The sequence below is a fragment of the Strix uralensis genome, chromosome 5 (assembly GCF_047716275.1).
Source record: "Strix uralensis isolate ZFMK-TIS-50842 chromosome 5, bStrUra1, whole genome shotgun sequence".
Taxonomy (NCBI): Eukaryota; Metazoa; Chordata; class Aves; order Strigiformes; family Strigidae; genus Strix; species Strix uralensis.
In genome coordinates this window covers 72,535,295-72,555,980 of record NC_133976.1, presented here as the reverse complement: position 1 = coordinate 72,555,980, position 20,686 = coordinate 72,535,295, and the positions used below count along the sequence as shown (strand labels likewise).

Here is a 20,686-nt window from a genome sequence, read left to right as displayed (position 1 = left end):
CGGCGGCCCGTGATGAGCCACTCGCCACGCCAAGCTCGGTGTGGGGCTGAGCCCTCTTTGCAATTGCGCTCCCATCGTATGGAAGGACAGAAAACTGGATTATACAGAGAAAAAAAGCTTTTATTTAGGAAGGAAACACATAGCTAGTAATAAAACATAGCAATATAGAAGAGGTTTATGTAATATACAGTCATTAGTATAGTAATAAATGCAAATGTAGTAATTCCTAACTGTTAATGCTGAACTTTGTATGTTAATACTTTACAAACAGTAGTGAGCTAGAGAGCACTCTTATCATAAAAAAGACTACAAAATTGCAAACAGTCTCTGGACTACCAGTAGGAACTCATCATGTACCGGTTCAGACTAGGACATGTCACCGGGGGGGGGGGGGGGGGGGGCGGGGGGGGAAGTATTTTTTTGGTTAAATAAGGTAAGGCCACATTTTTGCCCATGTTTTGTTGACGTCCCAAATTGAAAGGTGATTCAAACCAGCAAGGACAAATTTGGAAGAAGCTGCCACAGACTAGTAATGGGCGGTGTTCCAACTGGAAACACTTGCGCATCCATGTTTTCTGGGAACAGCCACAAGAGTTCTGTGTTACTCAGCTATCATGTCACTCAGGCTTTGCGTGCAGAGGTAGGAATTCATTGTCCCATGTAAGATTTGGAAAAAAAGGAAGAAAGGACAAATAGATTGAGGTTCAGCTCCAAAGTTTTAGACTCAAAAGATTGGAAGCTCCTTGTCAAACACTGGGTAAACTTACTACATTCATCAAAAATCAGGGAAGGTAATAAAAAGAGAGTTCCTAAGACTACTACAGTGTCTAACAAGCCAAAGTTTTGAGTCAGAACCAACCTGGAACTTTTTATTTTGATCTTTGCTTTAGTTGTAAAGTTAGTTTACAATCCTGATTCTGCCAGTTGTTATTCTACTGCATATTCACAGTCCCCGATTTACCCAGAAGCTGGTGCCCGGTCCCTAGGCTCTCAGCACTCTTCTTAAACCACCAGTGCTTGGCTCTTAGGACTATCTCCCTGCTTCCAGACCTCCTAATGGTTTTTGTGCTGCTAGGGTTAAGCTCCCAGCCCTGATACCAGAGTTACCATGTCTCCAGTCAGTCTCTTCCCACCGTGGTTCTCATCACCCACCCTTTTCAGGTACCCCAAACACTGCTTTTGTTTCCTGCTCCCAACATCCGCTCCAGCCCTATGGCAGAAGTGAGCGGGAAGTGAGTGTTCTCCTACCCACCGTACATTTGTAAGGTTTCTTGGCCGCGTGGATTTTCAAATGCACTTTAAGCGTGGAGCTTTTCCGGAAGCTTTTGCCACACTCTCCGCACTCATAGGGCTTGGCTCCTGCGTGGATCCTCAGGTGGGCACCGAGGGCTGAGCTGTGCCTGAACGTTTTTCCGCACTCCTCGCATTTGTAGGGTCTCTCGCCACGGTGGATCCTCAGGTGCACGTTGAGAGCCGAGCTCCGCCGGAAGCTGTCCCCACACTCCACGCAGATGTAGGGCCGTTCCTCGGCGTGCGTAGTCTGGTGCTTGGCCAGAGTGGAGCGGTCGCTGCACCTCCGGCCGCACTCAGCGCACTGGTAGGGGTTGGTCAGGAGACCACCGTGGTACACGGGCAAGGCCTTTCCCCCATGGATGCGGCGATGAGTGGTGAGCGCCGAGCTCTGGCTAAAGCCCTTCCCACACACAGGGCACTTGTAGGGCTTCTCGCCCGTGTGCGTTCGCATGTGGGTCACCAGCGAGGAGCTCTGCCGGAAGGTCTTCCCGCACTCGGTGCACTCGTATGGTTTCTCTCCCGTGTGGATCCTCTGATGCCTAATGATGGCTGAGCTGTCCCGGAAACGCTTCCCGCACTCCTGGCACTTGTGGGGCTTCTCTCCCGTGTGAACTCTCCGGTGTATAATCAGGGAAGAGCGGTCGCTGAAGCTCTTCTCACACCGGGGACAATTAAAGGGTTTCTCACCCTTGTGGCTTCGCTGGTGGACGATGAGATGCGAGTTCTGGCTGAAGCTCTTCCCACATTCATTGCACTGGTAGTGTCTCTCTCCCGTGTGGGTCCGCTGGTGCCTGATCACATTGGATCTCTGGCTGAAGGTCTTCTTGCACTCATTGCACTGGTAGGGCTTCTCACCGGTGTGGATCCGCTGGTGTTTGATAAGGTCTGAGTTGCGGGTGAAGCTCTTCCCACATTCAGAGCAGCTGAAGGGTTTCTCTGCCAGGTGGATCCTCTGGTGCTGGCTCAGGTACGAGCTCCGGCTGAAGCTCTTCCCACACTCGGGACACTCGTAGGTTTTGTCTCCCACCTGCTGAATCCAAATAGCACTGTTCCCACACATGGGTGGGTCTGGCTTGTCCCCAGCAAGGATAACTTTGCTGATGTGGGCTCTACCACTGTCCTCACATTCCCAGACTTCCATCCCACAGGGAGTTACCATTCCCCATCTCTTTCCAAAAGATGTCTCCACCTCACTTTCTGCCTCCAGCTCCTGCTTGCGGTCCTGTCTTTGATCGGCATCCTGGAAGGTATCTCCTGTGAGTTTTCTGGAGGGGAATAGATGCAGTTCAGCTCTCACAGGACTCTCCTGATGAAGCTTGCTCTTCTGTGTGTCGTCCATGGTCCTGTCACCTGCTGGAGTGAACAGAGGAACTAGCAATGAATAATCCCCCCTGCTTCTTGGAGGGAGAAGTCCAAACAGGGCAACTGCAGCGACCTGCTGCATGTCAGCCACCATTAGCTAACAGCGCAGGAGCCAGCCCCTCAGTATCTTCTCTGGGCAGAGTGAGGGCACCGAGACCAAGGAGCGCGGGAAAGGAGTGTGACCCAAAGACGAGCAGCCACTGTGGCACAGATCGCAAAGAGGGTCCTCCATCATAAAGTTACAGCCCTAAAGGACAAAACCCATCATTTGATTGTCCTCAAAGTTCCCATGTCTAGTGAGGTTAGAGGAACAACATTACTGCTCTCCTCAACAACCCTCACTGCAGCTGCTTCTCTCCTGTTGCCTGTGAATCACTGCTCTTCTTCCAGCATTCCCATGCTTAATCAAGGAAGGAAGCAGTCAATGCCACAGGAACATCCAGTCCTGCCAAGCAGACTATTTTCTTTCTTCTTTCCAGTCATAGCTCTTTTCCTTAAAAAGGAAGGCCTACATATTCTGCAGCAAATTGTATCTAGATTTTGTCTACAGAACAGATAGGCAAGTGAGTGGAAAGATAAATTGTTTTATTAATCAAGCACGGTAATGAACATTTAGATTGAAACATTTAGAGGCTCCTGATTTTTTATTAGTTATACTCATATGGAGAACACACCTTGGAAATGTATGCTGGAGTGTGAGGTAAGCCGATTAGCTGGATGGCACTGCTTACACAGTTGACATCGTCCTCTTATGTGTGGGATGTCAGAATATGAGGTGAACGCAGCAGGATAAACCCCTCAGGTCTTGTTTCAGGTGATCTGCATGTTTTGGAAGACACCATCGCACTGGTTATACCGATTCCCAAAGTTTTGTTTACAACACTCAGGGCTGAAAAACATTTGTAGTACAAATAAAGCACTGGCCCAAGGCATGCACCTCAAGGCAAACTGACCAATAAAAACATTAAAAATATTGTCAGCATGAAAGGAAGAAAAAGCCACACTTTCGTTAGTTATGCCTTCTAACATTCTGATTATAGTCTTCACTGAAAAATACACAGGATTTGATTTCATTTTGGATAGGGTCCTTTTGAAAGGATATTAGATACCCCAGGAGTGTGTTTCATCTTTATAAAGTACAGGAGCAGTACAGGCCGGATGAGAGTGGGGCATGCAGCACAGGACACACCAAATTTTCAGCATTCAGCTCTTCCCTTCCCAGACATGCTCTATTCACTTTCTCACCTTGTGAGCAATCTCTCTACTGTCTTGGTGTTTAGCTGCTTCTGGCCACAAAGCTGTTTCTCTTCACTCCATCCAGGAGGTTAAAGCCAAGTCAGGGACTGCAGATCCTGATCAAAGGAAAGAAAACAGATGTGTAGTGGTGTTGTAGAGTGATATTACAGGAGAATAAGTATTTAGCAGACGAAAGCAACCTCAACCAGAGGAAAATGACACCCAGAAACATGAGTCAGGGTCACTGCCTGTTCTGCCACGCATACCATGACACTGCTGTTTGGGTCCAGTAACCAGGGCCAGCTCATGTAGTGAAGATAGGTTCAACTACACATGCTGCAGAGAGTTGCCTGCCAGCTTGCTGCCTTCTCACAAGTGTCTGGATTTTCCTCCTGCTGCATTTCCAGACCAAAATGCCTTCTACTGGGTTTTGTGTAAGAATAATACTGATTCCTCAGACCATTTTCTCTCCATCATCTTTCTTCCTAGTGAACTAAATGAGAACATAATACAGTTAATGCAGTTCTGTTCTGCAGATGGAAGAAAAAAAGCCACCTTCAAACTGGGCTGCTTTCTGTGTCTGTCTGGCATCCCATTTATTGCCTTTACCAAAGGAGTATTTTGCTTGGTTGCTCTCAGTGGCTCAGCTAGGTACGCACTGGTCTGGGCGAGAGAAGAGATTTTGGTCTGCTCACACATTATTGACAGGAGCAGTCCGAAGGCAGAATTTCCTTTCCTGTGCTCCAGAAAAATCGCAATTTGGCTGCCTTGTTCCAGATGGGGTTTACAGGGCTGGCAGTGAGCAGAAAAAAACAGACACACACACCTGTTTATGCATGAACACCGAGATGATTTAGTCAGCCAACACACAATCCCACTTTTCAAGGATCTCTTTTCAGACAGAAGTATGCTGCGCGGGAGTGGGGTTTGTGGGATAGAAAATTAGGTCACCCATTTAGCACTACATTTGTGCAGTGGTATTTGTACAGAGGCATTTTAAGATGCTGAGGGCTCAGTAACATCCTAGAAATGTACAGGTTACAGAAAGAAAATGCTTTAAAACTGCACATGTGAATGCCAGCTCTGCAATGGTGTTGCACTGTTTTGGTCACGTGGATTCCCACCATGCCACTAGGAACAAGTGTAAAATTTCTCATGACTGGGTGTTCATAAGAAAAAGAAATGTAAACCAGCATCTTCTCCTGTCAAAATGAGAACTGGCTGCTCAGTGGTGTACCAGAGGAGGGTATTGTGACAGTTGCCATGCCCTCCTGAGGACAGAGGGAAGATTTCCTCACCTGCATAAGGACACCACAAAAAAAGGAGGCCCCTGATAAAATGGAGATCTGACATTTTGTTGGCTCTGCCTCAGCCTGGAGTCACGTCCTTCCTGCTCCACACCGCCTCCTCCACAGTGGATTCGGTGGGATCACCCCTTGGGGAGAGGGTGTTTCCACTCCTCCTGGCAGCAGGCAGCAGCTGCAGGCTCTGATCCTAGTAAAAGGCAAGGAAGCCAAGGTCTCCCTCCCCATACAATCTCCATCCACCTATGAGGCAGTGCCACTCTGTGCGTAAGCCTGACCCTGCTGAACCATCCTTCTGATTTAAGGAGGAAAGAAATGTCCTTCTGGCTCAGTCCCTTCCTGCTGTCGTTCGAGAGCTGCTGCGAGCGCATGGTCAACATGCATCCTAAAATGGTGGACAAGCACCTACAGAAGGCAGAAAGCAGATGCAGGAAGACAGCTGATGCTGTGCTGAGCCAGGCAGGTTGTGGGATATGGCAGAAAAGCACGTTGTGTGATGGGTAGGAAAGATCTGTCTTAAACAAGATGGGAAACCCGAAACGCCACTGAGCACCAGACAGGGACAAGGTGCAGGTCTCCAGAGCAACCATGTTTGGACAAAGCCAAGTCTCCAAGCAGTGTCCTGGCTGATGAGGTAACCTGGTCCTTACCAGGCCAAATGAGCAACGAGACAGGTGACCTGTAATGTGAGGAGGTGATGGGCTGCTCTGAGCTCCTATGATGACAGACAGCAGCCCCAAAGAGGCTTCCCCATGAAGGACGAGGCTGGCCAGGAGTGGGCGAGCCACCACTGAGACCACGAGTCTCCGGGAGACAGGAGAGGTGTTGAGAATGGAAAGTTACCATGGATGTCAACTCAGGGAAACCAAACATCTTCCATGGAGGCCTTCTCTGAGTTTGAACCCGGTGGCACAGCGAGGACGTCAGACCCCACTGCCGCAGGAGGTGGCCCGTGTCCAAACTCAGCCTCAGGCAGGCAGCCGCTGCTGCCTTCCCCAACACAAATCCAGTGGTGGGCAGCACACAGGCCTGGCGGTGGGGCAGAAGGGGAAGCAGGGGGAGAGGTGTGGGCAGGAGGAAGCAGGAGCAGCGGTGGAAGGAACAGTGGGAACAGAGGCGTCTTCTATGACATCACCATCCATGACACCTCCCCAGCTCTCCTGGGCGAACCCGGAGGGGCAGGAAGAGAACGAAGGCAGGCGGGCAAAGCAGCAGAGGTGACACCTTGGGCAGCATAGGGGACCCTAGGCTGTTACAGACACCGCTCACGGTGTGATGTCGGCCACGTGGGCTTGTCTGGTTTTGTCTGGTGAGTAGTGAATGTCTCTCCTTCAAGCCAGGTTGTGAGAGAGGGCAGCCGACCCAGCTGCTCTTCACCCCTCCCCATCGCTCCTCAGCTTTGGCAATCTGGAGGTGAGAGAAAGAGACGGGAGCACCCTCGAATGCCTCAGGTGCAAAGATTTCATGTGCTTAAAATTTTGCCAGTCTTCACCTGTTGAAGCTGGTATTTTATTCATCAAGGCAGGCCAGAGAGTGACCTAGGAGCAGGGGAGGAGCACTTGGAGCTGGATGCAGTGGGCAGAGGCTGGAGCAGAGGTGGAGACTGGCGATGTAATGACAGGGTCAGCTGGGTGTGTAAACCAGACACAGATGCAAAGGCAGAGATCTGGAGGGAAGAGCTGGCCAGGTGAAGTGACAGGGGAGGCAGGAGAAAGAGGCGTGAGAGAGAACCTTGGTTAAAGACAAACAGAAAGGTATATAGCTGGAAGAAATGGGTAGAAAGGCCAGGCTGCTCTGGCCACATCCTAGCAGGAGACCGTGAGGGTGTCTTGTATCCCCCAGTGTCCTCATTCCTCTGCTTTCTGCAACCCCGCCCCAATCACCTGGCAAAGTGTGGTGCTGTCCTCTCCTAGTGCCCTGCCACACCGAGTGCTTGATAACCCCCGCTGCCCTCTTGGGGAGAATGCTACATGTTACCTTAACACATAGGTGTTAATAAGATGGCATAGATGTTAATAAGATATAGGCCATAGGAAGTTTTTGTTTTTACCAAAAGAAAAACAAAGACATCATAGGTTAAGAGACTTACAGAGGTTGCAAAGTCAAACTTGGAACATGCCTGAATCACAGTCATTTTGCAACCTTAGATTTGTTCCCCCTGTACATGGATGTAGTAACCCAGCTCTTTAATTACCTGGCTTCACTGTTTTCACATGGTTTTGGCTTCTTTAGTCCCTGGACGGACACTGCCTTTCTAATCAGCAGCTATTCAGTATGTTATGTCACCCTTATTGTTCAGTGTTTGACTCTCTGATTTATTTACTGATCCCATTTGAACTCTGCTATAGACAGAATGACTCATTTCCTCATGAACTTTTTACATACTCCCATGTTTTAGAGCTTCACAGCTATTAATTGGTTTACGGTGATTTTGCAAATAGCAAAATGAGGGCAAAGAGGGATTAAACTCAAAAAACATCCACTACTTTTAGAATCTCAGTTTGAGATATCTCAGCTCTGTTTTCTCAGAGTAGATATGCTAATGTAGCAAAATACACCACATGCAGACTCCAAAACTGCAAGAGAGCTCAGCCTTCCTATAAACGGCAGCCCACAAGGTAAGGAAAATGCCATTAATAACATGCTAAGAAACCTGGTACTTGCCTAGCATCATGCAGGAGCCTCTGGTGCAGCCAGGAATAAAACCTACTTGTTGAAAGAGTACCCGCAAAACTACCCTTGCCCTTCCAGCATCTTCCTGACTCATTCTTCCATACACCTTCCAAGCTGTGGGAAATGAGGCAGATCTCCTGAATATAGTAAGTGCCTAACCTGGGAAACCAATTCCCTGACAGAGCAGGTCCAATCTCTACACTGAAGGAGCTGCCAAGTTTTTAGAAAAGAGTAGGCTGCTGTGTACTTAAAGAATGTATAAAAAGCACATGCAAGAGGAGATGAAATTAAGATTGCACATGAAGCTTTTACTTGGGCTCATCTAACCTCCAAAGGTTTGATTTTACAAGCTTTCATAATGTTCTTTACAGGGAAGAACCGGCTTTAAGTTTTGCATAAGGGTTCAGTGAACACTTGGACCATTGTAAGGGCATACACGCATCCACTGGGGCATGCTCCATTAACTCAAGGGGTCTGGACTCACTTACCCAGAGGAAGAGAATTTGCAGAGGCTAAAATCTTGAAAGGAAACAGTCTCCTTGCTCCAGCCGTGACAGTAGAGCTACATTCCCAATTTCATCATTGACTTCCAGGACATTTCTCCCAGTTCAAGATTTGAATCTCCAGAGCTTTGGTGAAGGTCCCTCAGCCATGTACTGTCCCCAAAATACTACACCCCTTTCAACATGGGCAGAGCAGGTTTCCCCCAGGTCTAGACCCCGCATCTTGAGCCTGCATTTCCCATGTGCATCCAGAGAAAGCAACAGAGATCTGGGTTCAGCCTTCAGGCTCTTCTGAGTGTGCCATGGTTAGCATTCCTTTCTCCCTCTGACTCTCTGCATTTTATTTTTCACCAGTGCTCTTGGGTTGGGGCTGCACAGCTGGCCCCTGGGGCGTGAAAGCGCAGCAGCCAGGAACGCCACTCTCTGACCAGGAGTACCGCCAGTTCTTCAGGTCCCTCCGGGCTGCCCGTGGTGCCAGCACTGCCTGCCTCCTTCGTGCACTGTATGGCTGCCAGAACCCCCTGGTCCAGACGCTGGACAAGTACGAAAACCATGGAGTCATCCCTGAGGGTAAAGCCAACTGTGACTCCCCAGGGCAGGCAGATGGATGGGGGTCCTGCACAGCCAGCACTGGACCCAATCGCTGGGAGGGGACAGAGACTCATGAGCTGGTGGGGGAGAGGGGTGGGTAGCGACCCTGTGGTGAGGAGAAGACATCTGCTCGTGAGCATCCTCTCTCACACTTGATTGCATCCAAACGTGTCCCTGGGACCAGCCTCCTCTCACACCTTGGGTCATGGAGATGACCATGAAGCGGTGGAGTTTCTCACCAAGGTTCAGGGAGGCACCCGAATGGCATGGGGGTTTTCATGAAGGGATGTCATTAGACAGTGAGGTTATTGCTGAGGGCTGGTGGGACCCCAGCCCTGGAGTTTATCACTGAGTCTGTGTCTTTATTTGACTCTTTCTAGGGCCCATATGCTCTGAACTGCCAGGAACTCCTTTCTTCTCTGACTTCTGCGCCTTTTCTTTTTATCGCTGTACTAGGAAAAAGTATTTCATTAAGGTGAGTTATTTAGCTATTTCCTGAAGATCATGCTGTGCTCTGGGCAATGACCAGGGAAAAGGGAGAGCCTTGAAAATGAGGAAGTGGGAAAACAGGAGGCTAAAAGATAGGGAAGATAGAAGAGAGCCATGGGCAGCCCACCTTCCAAGTGACACTCGCACCAAGCTGACTAGCTCACACAGATGGCACCTGCAGCCACTTGCCAAAAAGGAGACTTTGCGGAAGGTATTCCTGAAGAAAAAGAACCTTTGAGGACCACCTCAGTCCTTATCTCCAGCTCTCATTCCCAACCAAGTTGAGACAACCTAGGGTACCACAGGAGAAAGGGTGGTTCATGCAGGCTAGAAGAGAAGGAAAGTAAAGAGAAAAACAAGTGGGTGTCACAAGAAGAGACTTATGGGGAGACTTGATAAGGAAAGGAGAAGAAGGTTTCTTTCCTTTCTTGGGCTCATCTTTGTAGGGAGTGGGAATGATGGAATTGTGCAGTGAGTGCTAGCCCCACAGAACAGGGGGGTGGCTAGGTGCTTGCTCCTGAATCCCACTGGCTCTACAGAGGTGTGTTTTCTCCTTCACAGAGGAGTGCCTGCCCAGGAGAGACCAAAGCCGAGCTGGGCAGCACACGAGCCTTCAACGACATGACCATGAACAGTGATGCCATGTTGTCTGGCATCTTCAGTCCCCAGTCCCCTTTTCCCACATCTCCCACAACTGCCCAGCCAGCCCACTCCATCCCTGACACAGAAGTAGCTGTGATCCCCACCTCCTTACCTGAGTCAAGGAACATGCAACTAAATCCTTCTGACCCACATGCCATGGAGGTGACAGCCAGTAACCAGCAGAAAGGACAGCTGCCCACCAGTGACATCCAGGATCTCCTGCTGAGGCTACAAGATACCCATGTGCAGAGTTCACTGCAGACATTTCAGTGGTTGTTGACCATGGGGAAGGCACTGGGAGAGGAAGAGTTGCAGGCTGCTGCCCTGAAGCTGCTGGTGGCCCTGAACAATGCAAACGTGTCTCAGTCGGCAACCAGCACTGATACAGGGCGCAGACAAGAGAAGTGAGCAGCAGAGGAGGATCAACCATTGTGGCTTTTCTACATGGCGTTGAGTCAGATATGCTGCCTCAGAGGGGACGTGTGGGAAGATGGAAGCAAGTGGAGTCCTCCTTCCTAGGCCTGAGGTATCGTCAAGGTCGACAATGTTTCCCCAGGCCAACAGTGTGGGAAACAAGGGGAAAAGCCATCTTTTCCAAGTGCATAGGAAAACCCATGGCATGTCAAATGGTATTGCTCATGATTCAAAAAGAAAGATGTTATCCTCTTGGAAATAACTGTATTGAAGAGATACTGTCCCCTCCCACCAAACTATTCACTTGCTATTTTTCAATTTGGGAGACAGGTATTTTCAAACAAACCAAGATGGAAAAATAATTAATATTTCCTGCTTGTGGTTGTGCTACCATGACTAGCTCTCTGTCCTGGGCAGCGATGGGGTTTGTTGTATGATTCAATCAAAGTCATGTGAGAACGCTGGCCTTTCTTCATCAAATATAGGTGTTTCTGCTCAGAAGCATTAAGAGAAGAATCTTCTTTGGAAGTATGTGTGTAAATATAGATACATACGTACATACACAAGGGATGCAGGAAGGCCTTACCCTGCAAGGGAACTGCTGGTTTAGCATTCTCCTTGTATTGGTGTTTGCACATGGTTGTTATCTACCTCTGAAATGATGCTATGAAACACACAGGATAAACATTCATATTAAGAACCTCCTCTTGTCTCAGAAAATCAGGGAGTCTGATTTATGGGAACTTTGGCTGAAGCGCTGTTCCTTTTATAAACACTGGACATACCTGTAAGTAAAACCATGTGAAGCCATCTGGAGCCAGCACTTGCTGCTAAAGGCAGAGCGGGAACTTCAGGAACCAGCTCTGGTTTTCTGGATCTCTACTCAGAATGAGTTTAGAGCTGCCTCAAACCTACTCTAAACTCCATTGGTTGGTTTCGGCTTTCAGGAGACCACCGTTAAAGTAAGAGTCCCCTATTCACCTTTCCTCTGGCAGGCCTTCTTGTAAGCTATTCCACCGAGGGCTATGAGGAGAAAGGGGCCAAAGGCAGCTCTCCTCAAGGATGCACCACGCCAAGCACATGCCTGTGGAGTGGGTTGGGATGTCCGTTCCCTTTACACTGCCTAAGTGACACAAACACAACTAAGCGAATATAGGCTCCGTCCCTACCCACTGAAGGAAGTCCTTAGAAGAGCTCCTTAGAAGAAGATCTCAAAATTACAGGTCCTCCATTCGTCCTGGGAAGCATAATCTCTCCCAAGGCTGAAGGCAGGTCACACCCGGGAAACATGCAAGCCCTTGAACACGAGTGTTTGCTTGCTTCCATGGAGGAGTGCCCAGGGCATAGTCCTGACTGGGTGGGATCCTGACAAAAGGCGCGCTGCCCGGGCCTCGCTGCCACACCAGCGCCTCTGCTTCTCCCTCGAGAGAACCCAAAGCTGCCAGATCCCTGCCTGAAGCACCAGGGCGTCGTGTCCCCTCCAGCCGCCTGGCAGTGACAGCTCCTGCGGCCCCAGCAGCGAGGCACCGCCGGGGCATTTCTCGCAGCAGCCTTACTTGCCATCACCGCCCTCGGGTCCTGGCTGGCAGCCCACGCACGGGTTGGTACACACGTGGGGTTGCCAGATTCGGCCTCAGCGAGCCAAACGCTAGAGACTCCTCACCGGGTGGCTCCGGCCAGGCCCTCCACGACGCCGCGGCCCCCGGGCCTCCCTTGGGCCGCCCTCCCAGCGGGAGGGTGGGGGCAGCGGGGGCCGAAGGCCGCGGGGAGCCGCTGGCCCGCGGCAGCCCCCGCCCGCCCCTCACCGGCCGTGCCCGCCGCCACCTGCCCGCCCCGCCGGCCCCGACCCAGCGCGGCAGCCCCTGCGGTCCCCGCCCGCCCCGGCTTCCCTGGGCGCCTCGACAATGTCGCGTCGTTTCCCAGCGCGGCGGCCGCCTCGGGAGAGCCCCCGCGCTCCCGGCCCGTTACTTCGCGGGGCTCCGCTCGCCCGGCCCGGCCCCCGCCGCCCCGGTGCCGTCCCGCTTTTGTTGCGGCGGGCACGGAGGAGCCGCGCTTCCCCCGGCGGACTTACCGGGGCCGCGGCCATGTGCGCGGCGGCGGCGGCGGGCCGGGGCCGAGGCGGGGGCAGCGGCGGCGGCGGCGGCGGGGAGGCGGGGGTCGGCGGGGCCGGGCGGCGGCGCTGCGGGGCCGCGGTGCGAGGGGCGGCTGGGCTCGGCTCCGCTCCGCTCCGCTCGGCTCCGCTCGCTGGTGTTAACCCCTTGTCTGCGCCGGGCGCGGCCCCGCCGCCTCCGCCGGGGCTGGGGTGGGGGGATGTCTCCGGGGCGGCCGCGGGGGAAGCTGCCGCTCGCTGCCGTGCGAAAGGGCGGCGGGGGGAGCGGGGACCCGCCTCCGGGGGCTGCGGGGCCCGGCCAGGCCAGCGAGGTCACTGTCACCCGCGGGGGTTGGGGGCCCTCCCCGAAGTGGGGGAGGGGGGAGGAACGGGTGAAAGGGGGGCCTCGGCGCGGATTTGGGTCCCGTTAGGAACGAGGGACTCGCCAGAGGTGAGAGCACCGTCAGCTCCCGTGCTGGAATAGCTCGGGTCACATCTGGTACCTCTCCAGACAGGCAGCAACAACGAGTCCCCCAGGGAGCCGTGCCCCGGAATTTTCAGTGCTCCTTGCCCGTGATTCCCAGCACTGGCTGTTTCAGGGAAGCACCAATGCTAAAGCTAGAGCCTAGAGCTGCTTTCTGTCACAAACTCTTGGTGACAGGATGGTATTTTCTTCCTTGGGGACACTTTCCTCCAGGTGAGTGGAGGCCTCACTCTGCTGCTGTGCCTAAAGGTTGTCTGAGATGCTGGTCACCAGAGCATCTTGTGCTGTTGGGGTACAGCGTAACACATCCCAGGGCGCACACTTACATCTTGTGCCACAGGAAGGGGTCCGTCCACCCTAGGCAAAATCAGCCTGTTCCTGTACATCCTGCAAGTGCTGCTGCAGCACAGATATTTTTTCCCCAAGGAAATGCAGGAATGGCTGTTCCCTTTGAATGAAATACAGCAGTGAGTAAGGGGCTGAAGTATGTGGTGATGAGTTTCTAGCAATGACTAAAATATTTCTACTGGCTTTTGAGAAGAATGGTGGGAAAGTGTTTACCAAGCCCTCCATTCTTCAGGGGGCAACTGGCTTCTCAGTGGCCTATGGATGGTTTGCTAACTTCCTGTGGAAGTCTCCTGATCTTGGGAGATGATAGAAAAGCACTAATCACACAAGCAGAGAACAACAACATGCCCCAGAGGTGATTTCAAGAAAATTATGATTCAGGAACTTGGTAAATACTGAGCCATTTCGTTATTTCTAATTGCCCTCAGCAACACTAAAGAGGATTCTCGTCTCCACCTTAACAACAAGAGCCCCACTGTCTTCCCTTCCTACCCGTGGATAACATTTCCAAAGGCAGAGGGAATGGGGTTATTCCTAAATACGAAGTCTGGCCTGAGCAATGCAGTTGCTGACTCCAAAGGTATTAGACAGACGTGGAGCTTGAGCAAATCTAGACTTTGCAGCCTTCCCTTTGCAGAGGGAAGGACTTTGCACAGGTTGCACATTCTTTCTCATGAGCCCTGCCCCAGCTTCCTCTGCCTTTCCTTTGAAGAAGACACTCTCCCTTGTAGGCCAGGCAAGTACAATTAATACCACTGGTGGGGAAAACCAAACCAGTTGTGCAAAAAGTCCAGCTACCAGAGCATAGGTCCAAATAGTCAGAGGTAAAGGAGGGAAGGGGAGGCATTTCTGATGGGCAGTCAGAGCGAGATCTCCTCTGCCTTTTATTGTAGAGAGTGCTGCAGAAGGCCACGTGCAGCACAGCTCTGATAACAAACTCGAAGGGACGTGGGAAAAATCTGTTTCAACAACCATTTGTATCAAAAGCAAATTATGAAACAGCTGAATTGTCACTTATTACTTTGTGCTAGTCAGTATTCCACAGTAAGAGCATTGGTATTATCAGAGTTTGCCACATGATTTATGAGCCCAAGCCCAGTTATCACCCATGGCCTCTGCTGCAATCTTCCACCTTATCTACGGTTTTTCCTTTCACTGGCATGTTGTTTTCTGCCTTCTGAGAGCATACCTCAGTGAGTATCCTGTACTTCACTGGCTTGCATTTTAAGTAGAACTGTCAGCTGAATTTTTTAAAGTAATACCAGGACATTAGCTACATGTCCTTGACTAGTTTAAACATCACTCAGAAAACCTCTGGTTTTAAACTCAAAATAGGATGTAACTAAACTCAAAATAGGACGTAACCTGATGGTCCTACCTGTTGCTGTTCACCTGTTGCCCCAGCATGTCCTGTAAACCTGGTTTCATACTAAATCAGTTGCCCCATTTTTTTGGCAGCTATATCTTCAGCAGCCCAGTATAGTGGATCCCTTCCACAGACATTATCCATATGACTTGAACGACACTGCAGGCATACATGAAAGCAGAAATTGTGAAAATACAAGTCATCCCACTCACTAGCCCCATGAAATCCCACCTCTTTCCCCACAGATGCTGCTGTCTACAAACGAATGTAAAGACCTACCGAACTCACTCTGTAATAAATTTCACCACCCGTTTGGGCAGAAGATGTCTCCACATCTTTTCAACACAATTTCTGACAGCAGTCCCACCGGGGGCATGTAACCTCAGGTCCCACTGGAGTGCAGCCCAACAAAGCAGGTTTAATGACATCTTTATCAATCCTCAGCTGTTCCATCCCCTGCACAGGTAGCAACTGGTTGCACCAGGCAGAGATTTTCTTCACTGGGGATTCAAGAGCAGCTACCATCATGCTTTCTCCACATGCCATTTATGGAACATTAAGCATTTGTAGGGGTTTAAATATCTCTGCTTTCTCTAACTCTTTCCCCTGCACCATAAGACATCTGTGGCCAAAAACGTAGAGCTCACCATCAGACAACAGAAAATTAGTTTTCTGAGCCACATTACCTCTCGTTCCCACTACCTCTATCATCAGGTCTTACAATATTTTCTCTGAAACTGAGGGCAAGGGCTATTATTTCCAGTTAAAAGTGTATCAGACCTCAACCTTCACTGATTTTCTGTCTGCCTGAAGGTTAATAGCAACAGCAACTGTATTACACTATACAGTAATGAAAAAGAAGGAAACATTACACATTTCAATTTAAATGTAAAGGAAACTGGAATCAATGAAAAAGCTTAACAAGCATTGCTTTGATGCTTTGTGACTGCACAAAAATGTCCAGATCAGTGTCCTCAGACTCTATTTCACAGTCTCGCCATACAATTTCTCACCCTCATTTTCCTTTTTAATCTAAGTGGCAATAGGGTCACTATTTTCTAGTTTCCTTGACGGTTATGATCTTTGTCAGTCTCACACGTCTTAAAAGCATATTTCTTCGGTTAAGGACTCAAGTCCTTAAAAAAAATCTTCTTTGCTAATTAAGAGGTGAAAAGGCCCAGCCCACTATAATATTAGAAAGGAGTACCTCAAATAACTCTGAAAACTCAAACATGAAACCAGAATCAACAATTCCCAATTCAGTGAGTCCAATTTAATTTTCACTTTTTGCCAGTATTCTGAAACAACTGTTTAAGTTTTTCAAAGCAGACTAAAGTTGAATCAATTACTCCAACTCCCTCTGAAATGAACAGTTTTGTGGCTAAAGTTGGCTACAGTTGTTTGGAAATCTTAATTACTTGTTTGCCCATTAGGCACAGGCTTTCAAAGCAAACAAAATCTGCCTTTGTAATTACAGGTATGTTACTTGAGATATTTTCAGAAAACCAAGAGATACGTGGAAGAAGCAACAAGAAACAGGCTTCTTTGCAGGTAACTTTCAAAGAAAACAAAGCACTAAAACATTCTGAAATACACAGTAAGAAGTGTCCCAAAGACCTTATTCTGCCCCCAGAGCAATGCTTTGAGGACTGGAAGAAAGATTTATTTTTTTCTAACCTTAAAATAAACAAGCTTGTTTTTCCTAACTTTCATTTATGTAGCTGAGGAGTCTTTTTACTTTCACAAGTAATAGAAAAGTAAATCTCTGACGTCTATGAGGCATTCCTATTCTGCTGCTCGGTGACCATGGATCCCTGATTATACAACTGTTAGCAGCCAACTAGGCAGCGGTTCTTCCTAGCGAACACCTACATGCATGACTCTGAAGTCAAACACATGGGAGAAAATGGTGCTGAAAGGCAACCTGTCAACACAACGGCAGTCAATCCAAAGACCTGTGATTTATATTCACATATAACTGTAACCTACAAAATTATTTTTGTCATCTTAAGGATGAAAAGGTACGAGGCCAAGTCTCAAATGCAAAGGTCCACCTAGTCAAGCATGTTGTCTCCAGCAAGCAGTCAGTAAGCTGTTTGTAGGAGGAATATGACACACAGAGGTACATGCTGTAAGTCTCCTAAAGGTGTTGCAGAAAAACATTAAGTGCAAGAGGGCAGCAAGGAAGAGGGGGAAAAAAAAAAATTCTTTTGGAGTATTCACATCTGTGAAGTGCAGCTGTCCTTATAAAGCTTACAAACAACTGACAAGCAGGCAGGGCATAGTTCCTGAGGCCCCACATGGAGGTGTGATGGGTACCTTCAACATTACAACACAACCACTCCAAAACTAAGGAAAAGAAGCCACAAGACAGAAGGGGGAGTTGAACACTCTAGTGGAGTTTCACAGCTAACATGGCAAAAACTCCATTTATCCCCATTTTGCTCTGATACAACACAGTGCCCATGGAGTTTATGGAGTTTATGGCCACTAGCAAACAAAGGTACCCTTTGAGTGTATTTCCCCAAAATACAGTCTGGTACAAATGGACATAGTTTCTTTTCTCTGAAGAGGTTCTCCAAAGTGAAATAAGATAAGAGATGCTGCTGAAGTCTCACCAGGTTCAGTACACACTTGGCATTCAATTTTCTGACAATGAGAATCCTCATTAAATTCCTTCTGCCCCCCATCCAGAAACACTCACCCTGTCTCTCCCGAACGTCACCTCCGCATGAGCTGCTTTACTGGTACATGAAAACAGGTGTTATAAACAAAGCCACCATTCAGTCACAGCCGAAGATGACACAGCAAAATCAGGCTAAATTTAAATGTACTTCCAGCGTTACAGTAAGCAGGCTGTTTACTAAGACTTTTGTACCCTAACACCTTACCACAGAATTCAAAACATTGGTCCAAGAACATTTTACCAAGACAACACACCGGTGCTGTATACAACCCAACTCAACTCCTACCTGCTCCTTCCAGAGCTTGCCTGCCCACCATGTCCACTTGCTTCAGCAACCCCCAGCAGTGACTTGTCTCTGTGGGAGAGCTATGTTGGTCCTTTGAGCTGTGTGGGCAGAGAGGTGGGAGTCCTGGAAGTAGGAATGACCAGGAAAGAAACCTTTGAACCACAGCTTAAAAAAAAGAAAAACAACAAAAAAACCCCAGACCAAGAGCACCCAACCATACAAGTTCAAAATGCCATTTCAGTAGTTTTTGTGTTCCTTGGGAGGCAGACCTTAAGTAGGGTTTACGGTAGGGAAAGTTAATACAAGTGTATAATACAGTAGGCAAGTGTAAGTACCAGAATGGGCCTCTCTGCCCCAGTTTCTCTCAAGTCTGATCCTCTCAGGCCAGTTCTCACTGATCCTCTTAATAATAGTACATATTACACCTCCTTCTTATTTTTTTTTTTTTTCTGCTATGGTTCTTACAAGTAATAAAAAATAAAATTACATTAGCTGCTCTAACAGCATGAAAAATGTCTTTCAGGAGCTCCTACTGATTTCTGCTTGATTTCAGTAGAGCTTTTTCAGATGCTACTTGCCAAGGCTTCATCTCCATATTCTTCTTGTCTCCCCAAAGCCTGTCCTTCAGGCATTTGTACTCTGAAGGAGAGAGAAGCAATCTCCTAGGCAGGCAGAGCTCTGTGAGTCCACAAAGTCTTGGTTTTGTATGCAGGCTGTGTCTCCTTGCATTTTAGTATCCTTGTTCCTCATGAAATAATATGACTCTTGCATATCTTCAACCGTATTTATAAGCACCCAGATTAGTCCTGTACAAGTAAGACTTATTCTCAACCACCTCTTAAAATAAAGGGAGACTGACTGTGTTTTAAAGACAGTCTCTCAAGCTCAGCAGCAGAAGAATCTCTCTCAGGTCCAGGAGCTTTTTTAAGAAATCTCAAGTATCTTAATTCCATTTTTCAGTAGACCTTTCAATACAGGATATCTGGGACTAGATGTTACATGGTGGAATCTCCCCTGTCAGCCCTTGAAAATGGTTGAAAATCCTGTTCTTTGAACCACAGTTCATTACTCAGCCCCCTTCTGTGCTCCTCTGCCTGGCAAATGCAGATATGATGGGCATTATGAAATGCTTTAATGCTAGAATCCCTATAGCACAACCACAGGGAAATGCAAATAATGATCCAACACTGCAGTGTAGTCTTTGCCAGAAAAGCAAAGTGTAAATATATCTACACTTGGCTGTAATATGTCCTGATCTATCAGCATGAGTTGTATTCTTTTCTAGGTTGATATTTTTAAGAAATAGCTCATTTTTACAATTTTCTTTATCTCTGAGTTTTTATGAAGCCGCTACATGTACATAGCTTATGCTTACCATTTACATTTTTCTATACCCATATGAGCCTGCTGAATTCTCCAAAGAATATCAGATTTCAATGCACTTTGCACTGCTATTCTTTTACCTCTAAAGACCATGCCATTCTTTACAGCAAACTCCAGTTTGAATTGGTAATGTGAGCTTGCTGTGTAATTCCCCGACTCCTTTACAGTGGCAGCCCTAATGCCTTTTTATAATCGCTCATCTTTTACTGTGCCTCTGCAAATTTATTCCACATTTCTGAGAGCAAGCAATTCCCTTTTCTCATATTTATGTGCACTGTATTTCTGGGTTCCTTTATCTTATATAAGTCATGTTTTCAAACCCAATATTGGCTCTTTGTTTCCAGCAGCTATAATAAACTAAATATATAAAAAAGAGTGTAAGACCAGGGCTAGTATATACATCTGTGCCTAACTTGCTTAGGCCTGCTCTCACTGCTCCTCTGAAAGAGGCAATGTCATCTTCTTTACAGCCCTTTTAGTCTCCTTGTCCCCGAGACCAGCAGGAAATTAAGGCCCTTCAAAACTCCCTCCTCAGCCCCACTATATGCATATACATTGGATAAAAACATAATTTTCCCTTTTCTGAAGGCTGAGATTCTTGTGTAAAATCACAGGATTTTAGACACAGAGGACTGAAGGAAAACCTAAGGTCTCACAAGAAAAAAGAATCCCAAAAGGCAGAAACACAGATCTAGCTGCCTGTAATGCCATGCTTTCCTTCAGTCAGATCCCCCTGCAGCATGTTACTTTATATAGGGAAAATCTGGTCCCCTCAGAGACTTACCATAACTCCATGCACTGAAGAAGATGGATATAGGAACATGCAGGACAGGGGACGTGCAGAGGCTGGATCCAGCTGCGAGCCAGATTGCTTTTTTTTGAGACAAACAGCAGCTATGAATATAGGTTTATAATTGCACATACTCATTGCTTAATTATTACAGTGCAGTAAGACACATGGCAGGCACCTGTGGCACATTTCTATAAAGCAGCAGCAGGAATGCTATGGACGTCACCAGCGTCAGAGAAATTCAGTCCTTGACTTGTGCTGATGGAGAATGAGCTTTTCTTAAGACCGAAGTCACAGGTTTATGTATCTTACACACGCTCATATAGACCACTTAGAACACCTAAGGCACCACACCACAGCGTTACAGGAAGGTCTATTTAAGAGGCCTGTGAAAAACCTTGACGTTTGGACTATTTGTGGTTCCTGCCTCTTAGGTCACTATCTAACCAGCCAGAGTCCAAACTAACACTGCGGCATACCCACCCCTTGGGGTAGGGAGGCAGTATCTCAAGCACTGGTTTTCCTAAACCTTTATCTCAAAAAAACAGTCATTCTATATGGCATTGCAGGTGTAATACATAATTTATCTATGCAACAGCTGACATTAATGTAATTATTTGAAATGTAGATATTACAGCTGGGTGCAAGATTAAACTTAATGTCCTGGTTGTTTCAAGGACTATCCTAAAAGCACTTCCCATCAAGAATTGTGTGAATGATATTTAAGATTGCACACAATATTCTAAA

The 20,686-nt window shown here is 48.2% G+C and overlaps 1 protein-coding gene across 5 annotated transcripts; it reads right to left on the bottom strand.

Annotated features, from left to right (window-relative positions):
* Positions 1-99: 99 nt before the first annotated feature.
* On the bottom strand, positions 100-12,677 carry LOC141944651 (uncharacterized). Of its 5 annotated transcripts, none has more exons than XM_074871594.1 (4): positions 12,579-12,677; positions 3,901-4,007; positions 3,330-3,544; positions 100-2,643 (listed from the first exon to the last, which is right to left on the bottom strand). In XM_074871594.1, the coding sequence occupies exon 4, from the start codon at positions 2,630-2,632 to the stop codon at positions 1,211-1,213; it is 1,422 nt and encodes a 473-aa protein (XP_074727695.1). In that variant the 5' UTR covers positions 2,633-2,643; positions 3,330-3,544; positions 3,901-4,007; positions 12,579-12,677; the 3' UTR covers positions 100-1,210. The 5 variants fall into 5 exon arrangements, with proteins under 5 accessions (XP_074727695.1, XP_074727694.1, XP_074727693.1 ...); XM_074871593.1 differs by having other exon boundaries at positions 100-2,646; positions 3,330-3,474; XM_074871592.1 differs by having other exon boundaries at positions 3,330-3,474.
* Between the last annotated feature and the right edge of the window lie 8,009 nt (positions 12,678-20,686).

What these genes read in the sequence shown, in the direction of transcription:
- LOC141944651 (XM_074871594.1), bottom strand. Translation starts at nt 2,632, where the DNA reads ATGGACGACACACAGAAGAGCAAGCTTCATCAGGAGAGTCCTGTGAGA.